Consider the following 10,965-nt stretch of genomic DNA (forward strand, 5'->3'; position numbering starts at 1 on the left):
GAAAACACCTTTCACAAACAGCTCTACTGTAGTCCAGCCTTTACTTCCGTGACGAACGTGCGTCACTTTGTAACACATTATAATGGTCGCTTAGCTGCTAGCGTGGCATGCCCTCATAGTCTGCTTCTGACTGGCTAGTAGTCCTTACCTAGCTACTGGGCATGCGCGACTCCCAACAAAGATGCAACAGAAGTGAGATGTCTCACTCTGTAGCTAAAACAGAGAGCTCAACACACAGGGTGTGCAATGTGCAGTACAAGCAAAAATGGGGTTTAAAAAAAAAATGAAAACATGTAAACCTATTCTGATATAACCTATACATACAATTATGAACCTGAAAATGAGCATAATATGAGCACTTTAAAAGTAAATCAAGCTTGACTTGATAGTAAGTTAAAAAGCAGCAATTTTCAAAACGATTAATCAATCATTGATTATTTTTTACTGGATCATTTATCCAGTTTCTCAAATGCGTAAATGTTCCCTTTTTCTGCTTGCTATCCTTTAAAACTTAATATATTTGGGGATATTAAGATGTCAGTTTGTGCTCTGGAAACATTTTAAAGGTAAAATTAATAATTTAAACACATTGCTTGACTGATTAGTGATTATACTTATTACTTGCACCCTTTGTATTTTCAATATGCAACCTTAAAGGATGTGCAAAGATGAAATGGAGATTAATAAAAGCCACAAATGCTGCGCACAACACATTCATTGTATTTATATCAATCAGCCTGTAATGATACTCATTTACATGTTGTCTTTTTTAATGGGACAATAAAACGTAAGAAGAATGAGCGAATTTGTAATGCTGGCAGGGAAGAAGGAGAGGCTGGTAGCACATCTGCGAGTATGCAGATGTCAAGTGAAAATGTATGGCTGTGACTGCTCACCAGTACCAGTGCCAGGCGCCATTCAGCTCTGCCTCGCTGTGCCTCTGGCCTTTACCCTTAAACAACTACTGGTGACAACAGTTGAGGTGCTACTGAGCAAGGCATCTGACCTCTAAATCTGCCAGTTGTTCTGCCGGTGTCGAAACACTGTGGTGTAAATCCTACTGTGCATGTCAAACTGATTTTTTTTCACTCTTCTGTACTTGCGTTCCTATTTCAGCGTCTTTGTCTGTCTGTCTGTCTGTCTCTGGGGCTTTGGTGCAATCGTGGATGGATTATGAGGCAAGGAGTCCTTGGACACAGACATGTAACAAACCACCCCCCCTCACCCTCCTATACAACAGCGCTAAAAGCAAAAGAGACATAAAACAACCACAAACAATGCATTTCGGGTCCCATTCTGTTTGTTTTGTGGCCATTTTGGGTCTTTTTTTAGTAGTTTTTTTGCAGTTGATTCAAATTCCTTAGTTGTTTAGTGTCTCTGTAATTATTTTGTTCTTCTCTGTGGTAGTTTTGCAATGAAGAAGTCGCTTTACATCTTTCTTTGTAGTCATTTTGTATTTTTGCGTGGTCGTTTGTCTACAGAACAGTCACTTCACTGGCTCTTTGCCTTGGTAGACCCGTTTAATAATCCATGTTAATCAGGGTGTAAAAGTAACAGTGTCCAAGAGGTTCTGCTTTCCCAGGGGTTTGGTTTTTACAAGCCTTATCATCATCATTATCATCATTACTTCTGACCGTGACACGGGGACAACCTGACAGTTTGTAAGAGCCAAAGAGCGAGTTGAAGACAGACGACGAAGTGGTGAAGCAAAATATAAAAACAGTAGATTTGGAAGGAACATTGATGAAAATGAAGATAACACAGTGTGATTGTTGGCAAAAGAGAAACAGAATAAAGCAACATAACATACAGAAATTGTGTTAGTAGCCCTTGTGGCCCTGTCTACACAGTATGCTCCACATGTCCTTGGCTGCTACAGACGTCTAAATCCACACCCAAACACCCACATCGTACAGGCAATCAGAATAAGAAACATACTTTTACCAGCAGAGTCAGGGTAGGACATTGTGTTCCCATTTTCAGTAGGGCAACATTGAGGGATTTAGTGTATGTACTATATAAAGGCTTTTAGATACACAGGGAAACAAATGCCCTGCTCTTTAAGCGCCAAGCAAAAGAACGTGTCAAAATGTAAAGGAACTATTCTTTGCTTGTTCGACATCTATATTTGGGATACATGAGACAAACCGAGTGCCTGCTGATCATAGCATGAAAGCTCTGTGTCAAAGTAGGTGAAAGTTCTAACGGTTTGAAACCTGAGATTCATGTTTTGCTAGTTTTCTGGAGCAGTTTCCTGCTTCAGGTGGGATCAAAGCTGCTGAGTCAAGTGTTATTGCTCACACCATAATAAATACATGGATGTATGCAGTTTCTGAGTTTGTATTCTTGTCCTTTTTACCCAACAACCATAAAGCCCCAAATCACCATTTGTGGATACACATTTGAGGTTAGTCCATGCAGACGTCCGTGTTTGTACATACTTAAGGTCAAAAAAAAAGAAAAGAAACACGTAGCGTTTAGTCACTTTGTTGTGACCTATTAGCACCTATTAATAATCCCCTGACAGCAATTAGCCCAGGGAGCGAACAAGCAGGGACGTAGCATGAAACATGATCTTTTTGCCTTTGACTACTCACAACCCCGGGCTGCAAACACCCCCCTCCCCCCTCTCTACCTCCATTCCATCCAAGATCAGACAGCATGCGCCACTTCAACGACCTGGCCCGGCCCTGTTCCATTACTTAACCACTAATTGACCAGGCCACACTTGGGAGTCAGGAGCACTGATCCCACATCTGCTGTCATGGTGTGAATTTTAACAAGGGTCCTCGACAGGAGCTTAAGGGCCAAAACCACTGTTTTCTACTGAGGTTAGAGCATACAAGCTACTCTCTTATCCTGCAAAAGACACGGAAAGTCCTGTTAAGGAAGTGAACAAGTTTGACATGACAGTATGTTTTGGTGTAATAAGAAATTGGCACTTTTAAGCTGACATGCAATCTGCTGATATGATCTCTAGAACATGCCAGCAGCTGTAAAAATATGAAAGAAAATAACTTGTGTTAATGTGGTTCTTTTGGTCCTTCTAGCAAACGAAAAGTAAAAGATTCCCTTCATAGATGCTCCTTATTCCCCGGTCTCTTTCTGCTAAGGGTGTCAGTACTACAGCTCACAAACAAACCAACTAAAATTGGTTCTGCTCTCATGAACGTAATTGACTGAAAACGTGCTTCTTAAATATTTTTGAAGTGCCAATTTTTCTTTAATAATAGCTTTAATAGAATTTTCTCAATCAACACACTTCCCAAACACTGGCCTGTGTTGTGCTGAAGAATTCACTCACCTCTTTTTTTCTCTGTTCACTTTCTGAAGAACACAGGGCCATCAGTCGTTTTGGCCTGGAACAGAGGAGAAAGAGAGCAATTAACTCTGAGCTTCTCTAGACATCAGCTTGCATTCACTAGTTATTCTTTTGATACATTATACAAGGTGAATTTCAGAGCATGCAATTAAAGGGGAAAACTGCTCGAGGGATAATGCCAGTTTTTTTCAATCCCAATTAAAATTTGTAAGCTACAAAGGGAAGAAAATCAAGATGCATGTGGCAGAGACATGTGAGGTGTGTGTGTGTGTGTGTGTGTGTGTGTGTGTGTGTAACCCTAACAACATTTGAAAGATTAAAAAAATTGAAAATATGATTTCTGATGATTGAAAGGGTGGGCACACCTGCACTAATGTTCCATTAGTACAAAAGAATTTAAGCCATTATATAATAATTTCAGATGGATAATTACTGTGAATGGATGATACCAGAGCCCGTCTACGAAGAGCCTGTTCACTACCTATTCAGCCCCATTGTACCGAATGAGGTTTCAGTTCCACCAGCGTTCCACTGGGGGTGATGGCAGGCGAGTGCAAAATGAATGGGAGTCTATGAAGCTAGACGGCTAAATTTGTCTCTTTTGCCTGATTGCCGTTAAGAAATCTCTGATTTAACTGTAGTATTTGCAAGATCAACATTGATTATAGGTCAAAAGTTGAATGAACCAGTACTTATGTTTAATGAACATTAAAAAAAAATCAATACTATTCTAATGTTTTTTTTTTTAATAATTAGGTTGGGTAATGTTAGCTAATCTCCATCTTGTCATGTCACGTCTGATGAACAACGGGAAGTTACGGGAGTTAGGAACACAAGGCATTGTGAACGTTACGTACTGAGTAACGTTAGTAGAGGGGGACTGACAGTCTGCCGCTGGAAATCAGGATGGGAAATCGGAAAGCCCAAAAAGTCCAGGATGCTCAGGAAGTTCAGTCAGATGTTAACATCGTGGCTAACACTTATAGTTACTTTACTGTATGACAGATCGTTTCAGCTGTGCTTTCTATCATGATGTCATCATCCTAACCGAGCAACATTAGCCTTTACAACAGAGCAGCTTCAACACACATGTTAGATTATGTTTCACTCCAGAGTTCTCTGTTGATTTGTGTTTGTCACTGTGTGCTCGGGGTGGAACATAATGTGAACAGAGAGCGGCGTGCTAGAAATGCAATGCTCCATGACGTAGGTCCCCTTCAAGACCAGGTGGATGTTGGAAGTCCCGCTAGTGGACAGAACGTGTAACAACTAACACATGCTTATAGTGGCCTTGACAACACATGAGGCTCAGCGGTGTAGTACATATTTACAACAGCATTAAATATTCCAATATTATTCATACATGATCATTAAATATTCCAATATTATTCAATATCATAGAGGTATGATAGAGGAAGACTGACCGCTCTAATCTCAGTCTCACTTTCCCTCCGTATGTCCTCTTTTTTTATTACTGTCTTTCCTCAGCTCAAGTATGTACAAAAGTAAGTATGTCAATGTACTTCCTCCACCCCAGACTAGTCTGCACAATTTGAGGAAAATATATAATTGCGATTGTTTTGACTGATATATTATTTTTTGCAACAGCTGTATCCTACTATCTCTGTAAGGATGTCGGTCTTGCTCAGGTTAAACTCTCAAACAATGAACGCCACAGAACTTTCTTTTGTCATCCATTTTGACAGTCAGTTATAATGGAAAAAGAACATAAAAAAACTACTTTAACATAGAATTTGGATATTTTTTACGTGGTATCGGATTGGTGTATAAACTCCAGTACTTCCTGATACTAGTATGGAGACGATATCGGAACATCTCTAATTGCGATTTTGATATGATTTATAATATTGAAGGGAATGATCATGTTTGTATCATTATTCTCATTTTCATTTCATAATACTAAATCTTAAAAATGTAAATAATTATAGTGTGATTTTTGCGAGGATCTGCACCAAACAAAGATGTTTTTCTCTAGTCTGTAGGATAGGATTTGTAGGCCGTGACGCTTCTGCAGCCAGAACAATACTTCATTCAGAAGGGTTGGACACACAGTTTGCCTTTAAAAAATACTGCGCCCTTCTGTAATTTTCAAATTTTTGATAAAATTACAATTAATTTTGCCGCCCTACCCCCAGACCGTTTGACGAACAGTATTTCCATGCCCTGACCTTGGTAATATGGGAAACATAACTTTCTGGGTGGGAGCGAAGGAGCGAGTTTATACAAGGACACAGTAGTTGAAAGGATAGCTGAATGGCCTTCAGAGAGAGGGAGAGTTTTCTTACAAATATTTATTACACTACAACTATTTTTCTGGAAATACCTTGCTGCAGTGTTACTGTATGTGTGAAGTTATAGCCTAGCTGGCCAGCTATACTTTACTGCTGGAATACAACCTTTACAGCAAGTCTGGTCCTCCTAAATGTTGGATGCTGTAAGAAAAGGTACACAACCAACACTATACACGCTTATTCAAAAACGGTTCAGTTTGACTTTAATTTTAAAACGTCGGCCGCACAGCCTTGCGATCCCTGGTTTTAGAGAAGAGATTGACCCTCAGGTCAATGAAGCTGTTTTCTCGCTAATAGCTACATGTTTCTTCAACTGAGGTGGGACATTGGTTTATTTATTTGCTGGTATTTGGAATTAATTTCAGTTGCTTATCAAACAATAGGCCCTCTGTCCTGGTGTGATAAACAACAAATTGTTTCTGCTCCGGACACAAACAACAGCACTGAGGCTAGCACAGTCCATTAGTGGAAAGTCTCTGGTGTTCTATTTCATTACTATCAAACCACAGATAGTCCTGCTCAGGTCAGAGTGGCAGTCAACCGCTTTCATACCAATCAATGGAGTGTCACTGGTTTGTGTGCGTGTACAAGGGGCGTTGAAATGAATCATTGTATCCATCCATACCGATGCAGACCTGGACGATTCTGCAGCGATGCAGTGACACACCATTATCGATCATTGCCTACTGATGTTACTTGTTGATTTTTCCGGTCACTGCTTTTTATTTTTTTTGCCTTTATCTGTTGTCTGCTGTGTTCAGACTCCGACTACATTCAGTGTCTTTTTTAAGAGCAGATCAAATGAAAAGGGTAGTTCATATATATCAAGTCTATATCCTTGACGTTCCACTTCTTGGATTGCTTGGTAAATTGAGACAGCTAGCTAGACTATCTGTCCAATCTGAGTTTTCTCTTGCACAACTATTTGACAGCGGCTCTGTGCAAAGCTTAGCGCCCCCATGATGATTGTGATGGGTTTAAAGAAATCCTATTAAGCCAGAACACGTTTTTCTCCCATCCTGGAATGCTGTGTGGACTAGCCAGACCCTTGTCTGCTCCGCAGCGCTGTGGATGGTCTGGCAAAGCAGGACTAATATATATATATATATATATAAAAATATATATATATAAAAAATATATTTATATTTAAATTTAAATATATTTATATTTATATATAGATATATAAATATAAATATATCTGACTGCTTGAATTTGTAGATGAAAACCATGTGTAGCAATTCATAATACAATTGAGGAGGTGACGCATTGAGGTGCATTGTGATATCGAATTGATATGAATTGTTGAAAGGATAATCGTAATCGCATTGTGAGACCAGTGAAGAGCCACACCCCTGGTGTTTACAGTGTGTGCTTTGCTTGTTTGTTTGATGGGTCAGTTCTCTGGTTATTTTCAATAGAAACATAATAAATATACGGTAGCTGTTCATGTAATGTTTGAGATGTAATAATCTGGTGATGTACAGTATACTGTAGGGCGGCACAATATGAGGAAAATATGTGAAAGGTCATAACGTTGTATACAATATCATATAACAATATTACTTGCCTTAAATAAACATATATTAAAGTGTACTCAGTTCTGCATTTCAGCTACTTTCACTTGCAACTTGCTTTGTTGATTTAAAACAAACAAAAGGAAATCATTTCCAACATTCTTTAATAGAACAAATTGAACATTGAATTGAAAATAAAAGGCACCACTAAAAAAAGAATGACGTGATATTTTCTCTGAGTGTCTTATGTGATATGTATGTTGCGCCAGCCCTAATATATTAGGACTTTAACAAACTATTATTTTTATAGTCAATTAATCGATTAGTTAATTGATCTATAAAATGTTAGAAAATGGTGAAAAAGGTCGATCAGTGTTTTCCAAAGCCCATGACTTCCTGTAATGCCTTGTTTAGTCCACAACTCAAAGAAATTCAGTTTACTGTTACAGTAGAAGGAAGAATCTAAATAAATAAATGACAAACTGATTAATCATTAGCAAAATAGTTAGCAAATAACAGTTGACGACTAATCGATTCATATTTGTAGCTCTAAAATATGCTGTTTGTCTAATGCTGTTTTCTGAGATGCCATCAGCACTGCACACAAGGTTTTGTGGGTGTTAATTATCTTTTGCGATATAATGACTTAAAGCACTACTTTGCTGCGGAGAACGGTTGTTTCAAATGTGGCCTTCAATGTCCCTATTAGCACAAGAGCAGTAATAATATCAGTCATTGCAAAGGACACTCTCATGCTCTGTATCCCACTATCCGGATTAGAAATGCATTGAACCAGGGATTAGCGATGGAGAGAATAATGCCCTCCTTTAACAACAGAGGAGGAAGCCAGGGGCTAATGGATCAAGACTCTTTGAGTCATGCACGTACACAAACACACACACACACACACACACACACACACACACACAAACATTCACACAGATCAGCTGTTCATCTTAAAGCTACTTAACATTGGACAAGAGGTGGCATTCTATAAGAAGTTTTCCAGGAACCATCCAGTTGTAGCAGCAGAAGAAGGTGCTCGAGTTTTCCTTCTGACCTGCAGGCTTCCAGTTTGACTTGGTGTGTAACTCCTCGAATGTAATCTGGTGCACGTGGACATGTTTTCTCTTTCGGACACAGATGTCTGTATCCATATATGGAGGTACCAGTCCGATTTATTTAGGTCAGGTTTTAATATTTGTGCTCCTACAGACTAGATCGGGGTCTCAGTTCTAGGCAGAGCTCTCCATGCAAGTCCTGGCTTGGCAGCTTCCTCCCTAAAAACTCATTGAAGGGAATCCATCACGCTTTATAATTAGGGTTGGGCGATTTCCGTTTTCATTTATTTACTTTCAAATCTTTGCATTGTATTTTTCAACAGACTTTCTCACTCATCACATTAATTTACACAGTGAAAATACACTAGATTACATCCAAATTAATTTATATCCCCAACGTTTGACTTCTGGGCTTGGTCAAGCAAATATTCACATTTTTTATGTCTGAAACATTGAATTTTGCATTAAAAAAAGACATACAAATCAATTTTGTTTCAATAAACTAATTATTTCTGCTCTCAAGACAGTGTAATCTGACTGTGTCTTCTGTTCTCTTCCAGATTGGATCCCATTGCACTCTCCGCATTCCTGGGACTGATAACCGCCTCAAGCCCCTGGCCGCAGTGCCAGCTTTGCAGTTTCATAGCGAGTCAACCTCACCTTGGAAACCTCTGGAAATCTTCCCATAAAAATAAAACTAGGGACAGGACCCTGTCACGTTTCACTGACGGAGCCCTCCCAACCGGCGAATGAAAAGTGTGCATCCGAGGGTGGGGCTTGCCTCAGTCTCTCATAATTGGCTGCTGGATGGAATTAAGGTGAATGGAAGACGTGCCCAAGGAGCAAGACCCTAACCCATCAGAGGGAGAAGAGAAACGGTGAGTTATCTGTTTTATAGACACACTTTTGGATGTTTCTAGAGCAAATTCTACACTTATTTGAAAGGATTTTTTTCAATTTGCTCAAGTCACACCAAACCTTTGCCTCAAGAACCCTCCACTCATGTCTTTGTAACATACCCCTAAAATGAAGCAGGCAAAGCTTTCTGTTATTATTCAGGGTGTCACTATTTTGATTTTAAATGAAAATCGACCAAAATTAAGTCACAATCTTGAATTTCATATTAAAAAAATGGAATCATCGATGCTGCTATGCCCCCATGTCCCGTTCAGTCAGGTTGCCACGCTGTAAAAAAACATTCTACCACCACTCCAGTGGAGGCGCTAATTAGCTAGAGTACTACACACACACGCACACACACACAAACACACACATACACACACAATGGAGCATACACCGATTGTACTCAGCTTGAGCGAAGCGCTGCCGGAACAAATGAGGAAAAAAAGAGGAGTGAGTCGGTTCATTCTCTCGGTTGAAGCCACTACATAGATTTTTGTTTTAAACCTCTTCCCATGCATGTTATTTATAATCATGCTAACGCCTAATCATAAACTGTTGATCATGTTGATGTGATATTGGTGATGATGATGTCATCAGGGGTGTTAATTCTATATGTTGACTTCACCTGGCCCAGGTGGAAGTTTGTATGACTAGAGAGCGGAAAGGCAAACTATTTTTCAACCGAATTTTGTATAAACAAGTTTATTTATGTTTTTGGGGATTTCCAGTAAGTTATGTTGATAACCTTCCTGACAAAAAAGACACAGTTTGCAAGCTCTGCTATGTAGGTGTACCATATTCTTCCACTGGCAGCACGACTGACATGGCGGTTATCTGTGTGGTACATGGTCAACTGTTCGGAAATAGTTTGTTAAGACACCTAATTGTTCAGAGAAGACTATGGACATGGCTGTTTTATTGTTTTTTGTCTTTTTTGTTGTGACCTTGAATGTCATCTCCTGTGAAAAAGACTGTTTGCTGTTACAAAAGAGAAACTAGATGGCAAGTTATTGTAAGTCATTGTTACATTATGTTTTTAATAAATGTTCAAAATTTGATAATGTACTGTGGTACGTTGCAAACAAAGGTCAGATATATTGCATAAAATCTAGTCTAAAAATGGCACAGCAATCTGTGCTAAATGTAAAAATTGAGAATCTAATTGAACCATGATCTCGATAAATCAATCAAATCGAAGATTTTGAGAATTGTGACACCCCTAGTTCTCAGGTAATTGTGTTATGTATGGAGGTTTTGTGAGGACATCCAAAAAGGGAATATTTCTTTTTTACTCTCTCTTTTATCATCTAAAATCTTTCCCATGGTGGACCTTTTTTCCAAACAAGCTAAGCAATGAAGCCGCCTCTTTTTCCTCACCGTCACTCTCTTCCTCTCTACTTGATTGTTTTTCTGAGAACTAGGCTTCAAGCCGCGTCAGACCCCATCACTCCCTCCCCCTACTCCTTCATTTTCTTGAGAATCACAACCAGTCAGGCCAACCCGAACACAAACAAACACTGCACTGTTTAAGCCCCCTTCTCATAAATGAAAACATAATATTAGTGGAATGGAGGCTCCCTCGTTGTTCCGCTGCGAGAGGACGGGGCCCTCTGGGTGAAGGAAAGCGTTATCAGTCAACATTAATCTGCATTGGCTTTGGAAGGGGAGCTTAGTTAATGTAGAAATTCATATGATAGTTTTAGGGGACGTTAAAAAGGGAATCTCTCTTTCTGGGAAAGTTGTAATGCAGAGGTCACTTCCACAAGCTCATCTGATGTTTAAAGATGCATCGGATGTGTAGGAAGATCGTGGAAGCTTCAGACAGGCGGACGGATGGACGAACAGATTGATTT

At 39.4% G+C, this 10,965-nt stretch overlaps 1 protein-coding gene across 2 annotated transcripts in view; it reads left to right on the plus strand.

Moving 5' to 3' along the window:
• Window positions 1-10,965, plus strand: part of LOC117936898 (thyroid hormone receptor alpha) — a 128,739-nt gene that overhangs the window by 81,399 nt on the left and 36,375 nt on the right. For both annotated transcript variants that reach the window (XM_034860398.1, XM_034860401.1), the window contains exon 4: window positions 8,770-9,087. In XM_034860398.1, coding sequence (XP_034716289.1) covers window positions 9,032-9,087 — 56 coding nt within the window. In that variant the 5' untranslated portion in view covers window positions 8,770-9,031. The remainder of the gene's footprint in view (window positions 1-8,769; window positions 9,088-10,965) is intronic.

Source organism: Etheostoma cragini, chromosome 21, assembly GCF_013103735.1.
Source record: "Etheostoma cragini isolate CJK2018 chromosome 21, CSU_Ecrag_1.0, whole genome shotgun sequence".
Classification (NCBI taxonomy): domain Eukaryota; kingdom Metazoa; phylum Chordata; class Actinopteri; order Perciformes; family Percidae; genus Etheostoma; species Etheostoma cragini.